Source organism: Pseudopodoces humilis, chromosome 12 (assembly GCF_049639895.1).
Source record: "Pseudopodoces humilis isolate 2021_Gansu_Grassland_sample_001 chromosome 12, ASM4963989v1, whole genome shotgun sequence".
NCBI lineage: Eukaryota > Metazoa > Chordata > Aves > Passeriformes > Paridae > Pseudopodoces > Pseudopodoces humilis.
Genome location: NC_142211.1, coordinates 13,714,902 through 13,728,924, shown reverse-complemented (window position 1 = coordinate 13,728,924; position 14,023 = coordinate 13,714,902). Strand labels below are relative to the sequence as shown.

General features: G+C 36.0%; 1 protein-coding gene across 1 annotated transcript in view; it reads left to right on the top strand.

Annotated features, from left to right (window-relative positions):
* The window catches only part of LOC148183400 (ras GTPase-activating protein 1-like), a 127,389-nt gene that overhangs the window by 39,795 nt on the left and 73,571 nt on the right, over positions 1–14,023 (top strand). The window contains exons 7-11 of the mRNA XM_088061468.1: positions 1,724–1,776; positions 2,632–2,782; positions 9,428–9,506; positions 11,862–11,982; positions 12,905–13,061. Coding sequence (XP_087917594.1) covers positions 1,724–1,776; positions 2,632–2,782; positions 9,428–9,506; positions 11,862–11,982; positions 12,905–13,061 — 561 coding nt within the window. The remainder of the gene's footprint in view (positions 1–1,723; positions 1,777–2,631; positions 2,783–9,427; positions 9,507–11,861; positions 11,983–12,904; positions 13,062–14,023) is intronic.

Below are 14,023 nucleotides of genomic sequence, written 5' to 3'. Positions count from 1 at the left end.
GGGCTTCAGCTTCTCCAGGAGAATGCCATGGGAGACAGTATCAAAGGCTTTGCTGAAGTCCAGGTAGACAATATCCACAGCCTTTTCCATATCCACTAAGCAGGTCACCTGGTCAGAAAAGCAGATCATATTGGTCAAACAGGACCTGCCTTTCATAAACCCATGTTGGCTAGGCCTGATCACCTGTTTTTTCTGCATGTCCTGTGTGATGGTGCTCCAGATTATATGTCGGTCAGAGTGACAGGCCTGTAGTTCCCTGGATCCTCTTGTAGATTGGCATCACATTGGCCAACCTCCAGTCATCTGGGACCTCTATGGTTCACCAGGACTGATGATAAATAAGGAGGGCAGCTTAGGAAGTTCTTCCACCAGCTTCCTTAGTAGCCTCAGGTGAATCCCATCAGGCCCCACAGACTTGTGAGTGTTTAAGTGGCTCAGGAGGTCACTAATGTTTCCTTCTGGATTGCAGGGGATCTATTCTGCTTCCTGCCCCTGTCTACCAGCTCAGGGGGCTGGGTACCCTGAGAATAACCAGTCTTTGTTAAGGACTGAGGCAAAGAAGGTATTAAGTACCTCAGCCTTTTCCTTATCCTTGGGGGCAATGTGTCCATTCCATCCTTCCCCCCACATCCAATAAAGGATGGAGATTTTCCTTGGACCTCCTTTTGTTGTTAATGCATTTGTAAAAATACTTTTTATTGTCTTTTATGACAGTAGCCAGATTGAATTCCAGCTGGGCTTTTGCCTTTCTAATTCCCTCTCTGCATGACCTAACAACATCCTTGTACTCTTCCTGAGTTGCCTGCCTCTTCTTCTGAAGGTCATAAACTCACTTTTTTCCCCCCTGAGTTCCTGTGAAAGCTCCCTGTTCAACCAGGCCAGTTTTCTTCTCTGATAGCTTGTCTTTAGGCACACAGGGACAGCCTGCTCTTGCACCTTTACCATTTCCATCTTAAAGTATGTCCAGCCTTCCTGAACCCCTTTGTTACTAAGGACACACTTAAACATGCATGCATGTGCATATAAACTCTGCAATGAAAGGCCCTATTTCTAACTTTCCTTTAAAAGACAGGATGAGCTCTCAAGATGTAGCATGTGGTATGTCACATGTAAACTGAATACCTATGCAACATCAAGCTGTTTCCTATAATCATAGGTATCAGGTTAAAACTGGATAGATTGGTGTATTTTTTTAGAATGATGCTCTGACAAAGGATTCTGGAAGATGCAAGGCATGAAACTGAAGTGATTCTTATTCACTAGTTAATAAAGCTGGAGTTTATTTCCTCAGCTTCTAGCAAAATTCAGTTTTAGTTATTCTGTATAGTATTTAACTCTCATTAATGTCCTTGTGCTTTGTATTTCATGCTTCAAATAAATTGCTGAGACTGGCTTCAAATATGCCTGTAATTATCTATCATTTAAACAGTGCCTTTAATCTCTAAACACATTTGGATTTGAACATCTACTTTGCATTGCACACCTGTACTCAAATCAGTTTGTATAGATGTAGATATTTATTTTTCATTCTGTTGGTAGAAAAACAGAATTGCTGAATAACATAACAGTTGCTTATATAATCTATATTTACTAAATTTTTTTAAACAAAGATTAATTCCTATGTATCAGAAATTAATTCATAGATGTCAGAGCCTTAGATGTCACAACTACTAAAGAAGAGAGCTGATAGTCTTGCTTTCTAATTTTTCTCTTTATCTTTAAGATGGTTCCATGGGAAAATCTCCAAACAAGAAGCTTACAATTTGCTGATGACAGGTACTTTTATTTCAGATGGAAATACAGTGGTAGTGGAATGAGACAAATTAATCCTTTGAGACAGCAGGAAAACCTGAGTTTTTTTTCTGTACGAACATATGAGCATCAGATCGGTGGTTGCTACTACATTGGAAAAAAAACTCATGGCTGAGCATTGAGGGGTGTTTTTATGTTCTCAAGTAAAGTTAGTTTCAGAATTCTAATTGAAAGAACTAATTTTTTAAAAATGTTTGTAGTATACATAAATATATCTTGTGCTTCATTAAAATGTTGAGGAGAAAATACTGTTCACAGAATCACAGAATATTCTGAGTTGGAAGGGCCCCACAAGGGTCATTGAGTCCAACTCCTGGCCCTGCACAGAACCATCCTCCAAAAATCACCATGTGCCTGAGAGTGTTGTCCAAACACTTCTTGAACTCTGGAAGGCTTGATATACTTATGGGAAAATGTATTAAACTTTAGTCTCCTCATATAGGAAATAATTTTTAAAATGAAAACATCAAGATTTCAGACTCATGCTGTCAAATAGCATACCTTAAATATGAGAACAAAAATATTTATTTTTTTGAAAATATTGTCAAAACTCATATGCACACCATATGCTCTTGTAAAGAGGTGATAGAAGTTTGGGATAGGTTGTCACCTACAGCCAAATGATTTGGCATTAATTTTGGCGGTTTAGTACTACTTCATCCTTTTTGGGGGAAGAATGGGGATCACTGTTGGAACTTAGATCAGACTTTATTCCTTAAGTGTGCAATTCTTGCTAATTTGTACTGAAAGAGCTTTGATAAGAGATCATAAGTGACACTAAGTAACAGTTAATAATGCTGTATTATTATATATTTTCAGTTGGTCAGGTATGCAGTTTTCTTGTGAGGCCCTCAGATAGTACACCTGGTGATTACTCACTTTATTTTCGGACCAGTGAAAATATTCAGCGTTTTAAAATATGTCCAACATCAAGCAATCAGTTTACGATGGGAGGCAGATATTATAATAGGTAAGTTTGAATAGTTGTGTGTATTTTACAGTTCTGTAAGGAACTTGTATAACATATTGCTGATAACTTACTGATATGATCATAAAGTTTCAGTGTTTCTTAAAGATATACTATGAGTTTTAACTAAATTGCTTAGTAGTTAGTTGTAACTAAGTACATTCTAAAAGCCTTCAAAAGCTTAGGTGTAACTTGTTTCTTTTGAAGTATTTTTCTCCTTCTGTAAATTATTTTCTTTACCCTATACATTGGATTATGACATGTAATTAGGAGAATGCTGTGTTGTATTGGAAACTACTATTTATAATATAGGGAGTTTTGTGTATATTAAAGGGGAAAATTTAAATGTTAGTTTTATTGGAGACATTCAGTAGGGATTTAAAAGTATAAACAATAGAAATGGGTATTGACAACAAAGAGAAAAATTACCTTTATTGTTGAAAAAAGTCATTAAATAAATCATCTAAAAATATCTGAATGTATTGTTCAGAAATGCAGATAGTGAAAAATCACCTTTCTCTCTTAACTGAAGCCATTGTCTGTCACATGATCAGAAATTTTCTGGACTTGTTCACCTAGAACCAGGGCATTCTTCATCCCAACAGAGAATTTCTCTCAATTCCAGCTTGGCTTCTGAGTGGGTAGATATCCAAGAAAATGTTGAGGTCTCCTAAAAAGTTCAGTGGACTTCTTCATATGATTTCAAATGGACAGTGTTCTTTTTGCGGGTGATCCGGTAGAGAGGGCTCATGATCTGGCTGTATTCAGGAATATGCATTCTCCAAAAACCTATGGCACTTAAGAAAGCTTGTGTTTCCTTCTTGATGGCTGGTGGAGACATTACTATGATCTTGTTGATGACATCAGTAGGAATCTGATGCCGTCCATCTTGTCACTTTACTCCCAGGAACTGGATCTCTCGAACAGGTCCCTTAACTTTGCTCTTCTTGATGGCAAAACCGGCTTTCAGGAGAATCTGGATGATTTTCTCTCCTTTCTCAAACACTTCTGCAGCTGTATTCCCCCACACAATGATGTCATCAATGTACATCAGATGTTTTGGACCCTCACCCTTTTCTAGTGCATCATTCCTCGGTCGATAACCTCATCATGTGACAGGGATCCCAAATGCCTCGCTTCAGTACCGTCCAGAACTTAGCCTCACCTGCAGCATCCCACAGACGGACTAACCAACTAATTATAGATTCATCAGGTCGAGTGTAATCCTTTCTTAGGCCACGAAGGTCCCTCAGGGAGAAGGGCTCACTAGCGCCTTCTGATTTTTGATCAGTTGCTGGTCTTGAGGGTCCTTCCCCCGCATCACCATTATCATCATCTACTGGCCAATTGGTTTTGGTTTTGAATTTTGTGCCTCTTGTGGTAGGAGCAGCAACCATTGGCTTAGGCTCACTTTCTGGTTTGGCTGCTCGTTTGAGCTCACTGTCTGGTTTAGCTGCTGGCTTGGCTGCAGCCTGAGTGACTGGGGTAGCTGCTGATTTATCTCCCTGCCCTACAGTATCTAGCACCGTGTGATAAGCATACGCTACAGCCCAGCTTGTTGCAATGAGATTCCTCTCCTTAGAATCTTCATAGCAATTCTCTTCCAGATATTTCCCTACTTCATCTGGGTTCTGAATTTGTTTACATGAAAATTCCCAGGCTGGGGGATCAGAAAATTTCTTCAGAGTCCAGCCCATTCTCTCCCATTCTCTACACCACTCAGGATTTCCTACACCTGAGTCTACTTCTGGGGCAGGGGTCTCATTGGCTCCTCTGGATATCTCAGCCTTCACTCTAGACAAGTTGCAAACTATATACAGGAAGCCTACCAGATTAAATACTAGGAAAGTTATATCTTTAACACTCAGGGGAAACTGAATATTCTCAAAAAGGGACATAACAGATTCAAAGGAGAAGAAGGAAAGGAAAGGCTGAAAAGCCTCATCCCCTGCTCTTCCTCTGACAAACTGGGTGCAATTACCAATAAACCCTCAAAATGTGATACTGGGACTGGGAGGCAGGGTTGGCGAAGAAACCATAAGCCAAACATACCTGACAGAAACTTCAGTACTTTTATGAACTTCCTATAAATCATTATCACTGATCCCAGCACAATAACTATTCTAATCCATGCCCCTCTACTGTAAAAAAGGCAGAAGACAGGTATTAAAACCTCAAAAAAGTCTAGGGACCAGATGCACATGAAGGCCTCCACCCCGAGAGACATTATGCATTCCAACAACATGGCTACTGAATGCTTTATCCCAATACATAATAAGTACAACCAAAATACAATCAGTAATTTGTAAAGGTTTTTCCACTTTCTCAACCCATGCATTGGGCACCAAGAACTGTATTTGTCCTAGTTTAGGGCAAATCTGGGAGAGAACCTCTAAATGGGGTTCCCCCAGGAAAGCAAAATTCAAACGGCTCCTCCCCCCAACCAGTTCGGGAAAAAGAGATTTCCTTGGATACAAGTGGAAAAAACTGTATATTTAACAGAAATTGGATAGTATTAAACAATAAAACCTCTTGCTGTTCGATAAGATGGAAAATCCAGGAAGAAAAGTCCTTTTCATGTGGTGTAGCTCAGCCCGCTCAGGTTTTTATCAGTCCCTCCGGTGCCAGAAAGTGCCGAGGCCCAGACCCCGGTGGGCCACAGGTGTGAGCTCCTGGGGTTTGGCTGGGTGTTTTTCAGTCCAAAGCAGGTTTGAACAGATACAAGAAAAAAAAAAAAGAAGTCCAAGGAACTCCTCTGCCTCAGTGAGTTAAAACTAAGTAAAAGCCAGAGAGAAGCTCTGTCCCGCTGTCTGTCCGTGCTGCAGACAACACAGTCCAGGCGCAGGATGCAGGGGAGTGATGTTTTTCTTCAACAGAAACTGTGCTTCTTCCTCCCCCCCTACTCTCTCAGAGCCAGTCTTAAAGGTGCAGAACTTAATACGTAATATAAACCAGGTGATTTGGGATACCAGTATCATAAAGTCACCCCAGGACACCTTCCTACACTGACTGCATTTTAAAGCCCTCTCTTATCAGTCCTGTAATGAGTTTATGAACAAGGAAGCGTTTCCTCTGTTAGGACAGAGGGATCATGTCAAGTCCCAGCATACCTTGTGTCTCAGACTTTTCATGGTTATAAAAAGCAATGTTCTGGTAGAGGCACCAATCCTGGAGCCAGATATTGATGTCTTAAGTTCACCTGTTTCTTCTAAAGCCTCTCCCTCTTTCTGGGAAGATTGAGGGAAATGCTACCTGTGCTTGCTTTTGGAGTATAGGCAGAAATGTAGTATTGCTTATACAGGTTGGGGAACTTCAAGCCCCATGTCTGGATATGCAAACTACCTGGGAAGTAAAACAATATTTGAATGTAAGGTAGCACTTTTTAATGTTTCACTTCTGATTTTAGAAGGTAGAGTAGGACAGGCGTACCTATCCTACCACATATCTCATGCCACTTTGTCCTCTCATTCTGTTTTCTTTCTGAAATCTCACCTTCCTAAAAGAGTTTTCCAAAAACTTGAAAAATTTAGAAGGGGGCCAGCAACACAGGGTGGTACATCTGTTGATTCCGTGTCAAAGTAGAACATAAGAAATATTGACCCAATAGTTATACATTGAACAAGCTTTCAAATTATCTTTAATTTGAGAGATGAGACAATTTTCAGACTAGATGATGATTGGAGTTGTTGGAAGACTTTTTTATTTTAACTTATAGATTAATCCATGTTTTGATAGCCTGAACAATATGGACTTAACATGTTAATTCTTTTTCTTTATAATTTAATGATGTAGTGTTCTGTTTTCTGGATTCTTCACTATTTGAAATGTCAGTGATTCCAAAATTGGTCAGATAGAAACTTGTTAACACAGTTTTTATTATTAGAAAGCAGGCATTCTTTATTGCAGCATGCTGGTCACTCAGAGGATCCTTCCTCTAATCGAGTGCCCAGAGCATCAAGTGAACAGTTTTTATCATACACACTGATTACGTATGCATTAGCTCTCCCCACTTCCTTGGCCTTCTTTTACATAGTCATACCCCTTATCAGAAGTCCTTAAATGCTTCTTCGGTAGTCTTCAACATCCAGTGTCCTTTTTTAGGTGACCTTTTGAGCCCTGCTTTTGAGTAAGCGCAATATTGTTGTTTTGCATAACTTCTGCTTTGTCAGCCTTGCAGAGCCAAGCTGGCATCCTGCTTGCATTTTGCATGACTTTTGTTTGCCTAAGTTACATCCTTTATCTATTCCTCCAAGGCTGTGCTGTTCTATTGTCCTTATCAGAGTAAAATGCTGTTCTGTTCTAATGTCCTTATCATCAGCTGTTGGAATAACACTTAATTCACCATTAATTATTAAAAGACTGAAACTACTTATTATGATGAGATACTTTTAAAATTATCCAAGTAGCTAGGATCTGGGCAGCCTAATAAACTATGCTAAACATTTTACAATTACTAATGTAACTGTAGCGTAGTATTGAGACTCACATTTATTTCTCCATATTGAATCAAGTTTAACCATTCATTTTTTTAAATTCATGCTTATTTATACCTTCCTTGATGAATTTTCTGTAGGTAGGATTTTGTTGCTGTCAGATGCTGAAAAATTTTATAAATCCTTTTTTCCTGTCACCTTGATTCTTTTTGTGGTCTGTTCCATCTCATGCTTTGTATTTTATGTTAGATAACTGGGATGACTTGCAAATTCATTCTCAAGTGTATTTGATTATATGTAATATCTTTCTGTTTGTAATGTTTGGTTTGTTCAGTCATTTGGACTGCTTCAGTGGTAAGACAATTGATAATGACCATCTGAGCTGAGTTGGTGTGGGGAAGAAGAGGGCTAAAGAAATTGTATAAAACTGCTTCATTATTAATTGTCCTCATGCTGGCAATAGCTGTTCAACATGCAAAATACAGTGAGCGATTCTTTTATGTATTGTAGTAAAGCTTAAATTTTCATGGTGAAAATGGCATATGCATGTTGAATATCCATAAAATATTAAATTTATCTGTGTTTTAGTAATATTGAGAAATTCAAGTCATTAAAAACTTGAAAAAATAACTAATTTTCCTGTGAACATTTTTAGCTTAATACCTATGCACTAGTTCATAGCTTTAGAAAAATGAAATCGAGAAAAAGCAAATAGATTTCTATTTTATTAGTTACATGTATTTTATGATTGTTTTTATGATCATTTTTATAGCATCCTATATTTTTCCTTTCGATAAAATTTTATCCAACTGTAATAGGCCAAAAATCTATCATGTGTGCCTTTTTGATTGCATTTGCACACACAGCTAACAGTCTATATGAAATGAGAAAACACATAATGTTTTTGTTCTCTTCTAAATTACCTCTTCAAGTTTATATGTCATATATGAATGCTTTGTCTGTGTTGCTGTTAACTTCTCTTTATTACAACGTAACTTTCAATAACTGCAAAAATAAGAGCAATTCAAAGATTTGTTGAATTTTAGCTTGTGTCTGTCACTACTTCTTTCTTGATCCTTCAAAATAGAATTTAAACCTGACTTTGGTAATTAGAATATAAGCTTACCCATAGAGACATGTTACTGACTGGGTATTTAATTTAATATCATGGTTCAGTGATTTGAAGTACAATCTGCATAATCCATGTTCCAAAACTTTTTTTATTTCCTCATCCTGTCTTCCTAGAAAGAACTTGATTTCCACAGTTTGAAATACCTTCCATTGACCTTTCCTAGTTACTCTATACTTTGAAAATTATTACCAATAAAATAACAATTTTCAGCCTGGTTGGAGAGCTGAGAAATGCATGTGTTAACTTGAATGTGGAAAAGGTAGTGTAGTAATTTGGCATTGTGGTGGGTTGACCCTGTCTGGTTGCCGTGTGCCCACCAAGACCCCTTCTTGCCCCCCAGCTCCTTCAGTGGGACTGGGAGAAAAATAAGGTGAAAAACTTGTGGGTCAAGAAAAAGGCAGTTTAACAAAGAAAAGTAAAGGCTGCACAGGGAAGCAAAAGAAAAACAAGATTTTTTTTCTCTTATTCCCATGAGCAAGCAGTGTTCAGATACTTGCTGGGAAGTAGGGCCTCAGTATGCATAGTAGTTGCTTTGGAAGATAAATGCCTTAATGAATGCCCTCCTCCCCCCTAGCTTTTATTGCTGAGCACATCATACAGTATGGACTATCCCTTTGGTCAGGTTGGGTCAGATCTCCTGGTTCTGTCCTCTCCCAAGCTCTTGCCTACCCCCAGCCTACTGGCTTTTGAGGAATGGGGTTGGAGACAGCCTTGATGCTGTGGGAGCACTGCTCAGCAGTAGCCAAAACTGGTTATCAATACCTTTCTAGCTAAAAATACAGAGCACATCACTGTGAAGACTGCTGTGGGGAAAGTTAACTCTATCCCAGACATACTCGATACATGCATTTTTAACAACTGATTGAAAATATTCTGTGAAGTTTTGAATAAATAAATACAGTTCTGTGAATTTTCTTGACTTCAATGTATTAGTAGATTGTCATTGCTGCAAATGAGATTATGATGTTTAAAACTTTATTTTTATTATAAATTTGTGAGGAAATGTAGTGTGATTGCATGTCTCATACAGAGGAAAAACTAATTTATTTAACATTTTAAATGTTATTTTTCTTATTTGAACAGTATTGCAGAGATCATTGAACATTATAGAAAAGAACAGATTGTTGAAGGATATTACCTTAAAGATCCTGTTCCAATGCAGGTAAAACTTAATCTCTGAGCGCTTGTTATTGAAGTAATTTACTTAATCCTCAAATATTTATAATATAGGAACTGAATTACTGCAGTTATCCATTGTAGTTAAACAGAATCATCCTCTCCTGAATTTTTGTTTTGAGTTTGTGTGTTGCTTTCATTTTATTTTCATATGCATTTGTTTACTTATTGGCTTGTAGTTAACAGAAGTTATGATAAACTTTGTCTGTGCTCTAGGGTATAAATGCTCCATCTTGTGCCCCTACTCTGGTCCTTGAAGTAGGCTGCTCTCTATTCTTCTGTGTCTAGTATCTTTCTTCCCTCAGAGAAAATCTATATGAACAGAAAAGCTTCAGAGATGATCAAGGGGCTGGGATTACAGGGTGTGTTCAAGAACATTGTTGCCCTGTAGCATAAATTCATACTAAGAGACCACTGATAATAAACAAACTATTGTCTAGTTTTTCATAGTTATAACTAGTTCAAAAGTATATTTTTATCCTTTCTCCCTATCTATTCTTCAACTTTCCTATTTTGATGGTTAAAAATTTGGTTTTAATTTCTAACCTAAATAGTTACCCCTTTGCTAGATCTACTATATTAATTCAAGGGCATTTCTTGTTTTATTCTTTAGTCAGCTCACAAAGATGAGCATACCAAAATCTGTTTTTTGTCTTTTCATAAGATTCTTGTAGTTGCCCTACTACCACCAATTCCAGTGTGAGTTTGTTTTTCTTGAATGTAATGGACCAGAACAGCTCCGAATACGATGTCATTAGTAATTACTTTTTTTCTGTGAGAGTGTTTACCAGATTGCAGAAGGTTATCTGTGCCATATCCTAGAAAGTTATCTGTGTCATTACTGTACCCACATTGTATTATATTGTTTACTATTGGTAAGTATCAATGAGAGCACATCTTCTATTATTCAACTTATACCTTATTATTCTGATTGTTTGGTTTTGTTTTTCTTTTTTGCTGATTGACTTGTCATCAATGCTTCCCAGTTTTCTGCTACTATTAACTCATGCTCTTCAATGAGTTTGAGACAAATGTGAGGAAACTTGAATTCAGAGACTGATCTTTGAAAAGCTTTACCCAATAACTTTCCTTGTTCTCCATCATTCTTTTTAGATTATGATGATCATCTTCCTTTTGGCACTTTGTCCATCCAATTATGGTTCCTGTATAAATAACTTTCTCTGTGTTAACTAATTTTCCATGTGAGACTGCATCAAATTATTTTTAGTTATTAAGATATATTTGTGACTTTCCTTTGTTAAAAAAAAATCTATATTGGTGGTGTAATTACCACATACTGTCATGCTGTTTGTGAAGAAAAAAAAAAATCAAGTCTTGCATGCTGTTGCTTCAGTCTAATAGACTTCCTGTTTCTAATTTTGAAATTTACTTTAAAACATTTTTCACTAGATGTGTTGTTTTGTATGTTATTTCTTTCATAGATATGTTACGGAGATTATATTGAGTTAGTAAAAATTTGGATATTGCTTATATTGTCAGCCCTGTAATTCCTGTTACTGAAATGTTTTTCATCTTGCCTTTGTCATGCTGTTTAAAACCATGATTCTTATGGAACAGAGGAGAGAAAAGTAAAGTATTTAGTATGGAGCTAGTGCATATCACTTCATCTTGATACTGTTCTCACTGCTTGATAGTCTTGCTTTTCATGTTTTCTTATGGCTAAAGAACTTTTGCTGATCAGCTGACTTGGTAAGGTCAAACTTGGCTTGGCTTTTGGCCATTCTAGCTGGGTAACTACATTTCCAGATCTTCGTTTCATATGTGAATTTATCCTTTTTCGATGTCCTGATTCTACTTTCTCCTATTGCTTTTTGTTAGAATGATAGTCATTTAGGATATGAGTGTTAATAAGATTAGTGAGGAACTGTGCATTAGCTGTGTGTTAATAATTCAGTTTTTATTCTGATTTATACCATTCTTGTTGGTTCAGAATTTATCCTTATTCAGTCCCAAAATCCTTGGTCGAAGACAGTTAGAAGCTAAATAACCTTTAAAGATTTGTGTAAATTTTGCATAAATCACTGAAAGCTATTTAGTATTAAAAAGCATAAATACAGATGTTACTTTCTGAAAATTGGTCTGTATTTAAACCTTGTTTTTCTTCTCATATTGTAATTGTGGCCTAATTATTCCACAAGAAATAGTTATATTACATTTCTGCCAAATGTATTGTATTAAATTATATTGGTTTGTTAAGATGCATGAGATAATAAAGAATTGGTAGCATTCAATAAAAGTTAAATTGTCACTGCATAGTATGCAATTGTTTCACAGTGATTTCTGAGCTTAAAAAAATGTTGATTTCTTCCTTGTTTACCAGCATCAAGAACAAATGTTTAATGATATAGTCGATGGAAAAGAAATCTACAATACAATTCGTCGCAAAACAAAGGATGCTTTTTATAAAAATATTGTCAAAAAAGGATATCTTCTGAAAAAAAGTGAGTTCTGTTTGACTTTATAAAATGTATTTTTTTTTCAAAAAAAATGAAGATATGTATGCAAATTTTGTGTAGTAGTGGTACTAGTGGAGGCAAAATTGAAGTGAGCAAAAGGTTGTTTATGAAGGGCTGTGGTGGATCTATGATGATCAATTTCAAAATTAAGGCTGAATGTTTTTCCAAAATGTACTGTGGTTTATGTATTAATAAGTTCAGAGCCTTATCAGTTTAATTCAGTGGACATTAAACAATGAGTGATTTATTTTTGTTTTAGTCATTGGCTAAATCCACATTTTACTGGTACATCTAATCTGTCTTCCAACAAACGACATATAAATCTCCAGGAATTAACAAATTAACATTTTTTAATGCTTTTTTTTCTTTTTTCTTTTTTTTTTTAAATGGTCAAATTTTTTATAAATGTGTGTTTGGGGTGTGGTTCTGATCCAGATTTGCATATACTGTATTCCCATTTCTGGTTTTTAGTCATTTTGATTTAAGATATTTTGATGCAACTTGTTATGCTGATCAGATGGTAAGAGTTTAGGAATAATTTTCTCATATAAAGAGAACTCTGCTTCTTACTTAAAATAGCCATAATAAATTAGTTTGCTTACAGAATCATATATTATTTGCAAACTGTATAGATGGACTCTTCTCACTGATATGATTAATGAAAATATTTAGTGAACCATCTAAAATTGTACTTTAATCTGTGAAGAGGGTCTAGTTTTAGCTACATGCTGAAAAACTTGAGTATGTATACTGATATTATTGCTTAAACATAATTAACTGTACGTTGTTCTTCTGTTTGTGTACATTGCTCTTCTGTTTGTATTTTGACAAAAACCTTACTGCTCTCTTTTTTCTTAATTTACAGAATTTACATTTTCTTTAAAACACTATTGTACTTTCCTTACAGGTAAAGGAAAGAGATGGAAAAACTTGTACTTTATATTGGAGGGAAATGATGCCCAGCTTATTTATTTTGAAAGTGAAAAACGAGCCACAAAACCTAAAGGATTAATAGACCTTAGTGTGTGTTCAGTCTATGGAGTACACGACAGTTTATTTGGCAGGTAGAGCACTGGCTTTTAATTCTTGTACATACAGCAGGACAGCTAGCTACTAGTTTGAGACATATACAAGATACAAACAATTAATCACTAATGAGCAAGTTGGCCTGGCGCAATAAACTTGGGTTTTGACACCAGAGCCCTGGTTACTGTCCACGTGTGGGGGTTTTTTTGGTTGGTTGTTGTTTTGGTTTTTGTTTTAGCTTTTCCTGATTATAAAATGCCAGTATTGTGACACTTGTTTCATATTGCATTTTATTCCATAGTTTGTGTAGATTGCAAGAGCATATGTAAACAAATTTAACTGATTAATGGAAAGTCAAGTCATAGCAACTTGATTGCTAGTAACTGTTCATTAACAGCTTATAGTAAGAAATTTTGGAATTTAAAATTTTCTCATGTAATATGTTGTGATAATGATCTGGCCTTTTGCACTGTCATTTTTCAATATTGTGTATAAATTGTTCTACATGTATTAAAAAAGATTGTGAAGCAAATGTATTGAGTGTTTTAATCTGATTGAACCAAGAATTGATAAGATCCAGAATTTTGTCAGTTCCAAGATCTACATTCTTTTGTTGATAGGCATTAGAAAGCTAAATTAGGTTGATAATGTGTCAGTACTTTTCTATTTAGGAATCAATAAGAATCAGATTAGACCAACCAATGTTAGAGGAACAAGTTAGCTCATATAAGCAAACGTTAAAAATTATTTTTGCAAGAGAGTGTTTTCACAGTTTCATTTACTGTACTAAATATGTCAACTGCAAGTGATTTGATTATTGGCAAAGACATTTAGAATCAAACCACTTCCTGATATCACTGGTAACTAAGATGAAAGAGATCACACTTTTTTCATTGTTAATTATAAAAAAATATGCAGTCCTGTGAGACATAAAAGAAAAATATGCATTTACTCCTGCAAATGTTGTTATTTTTTCATAACAGATAGAAAAACACATTAA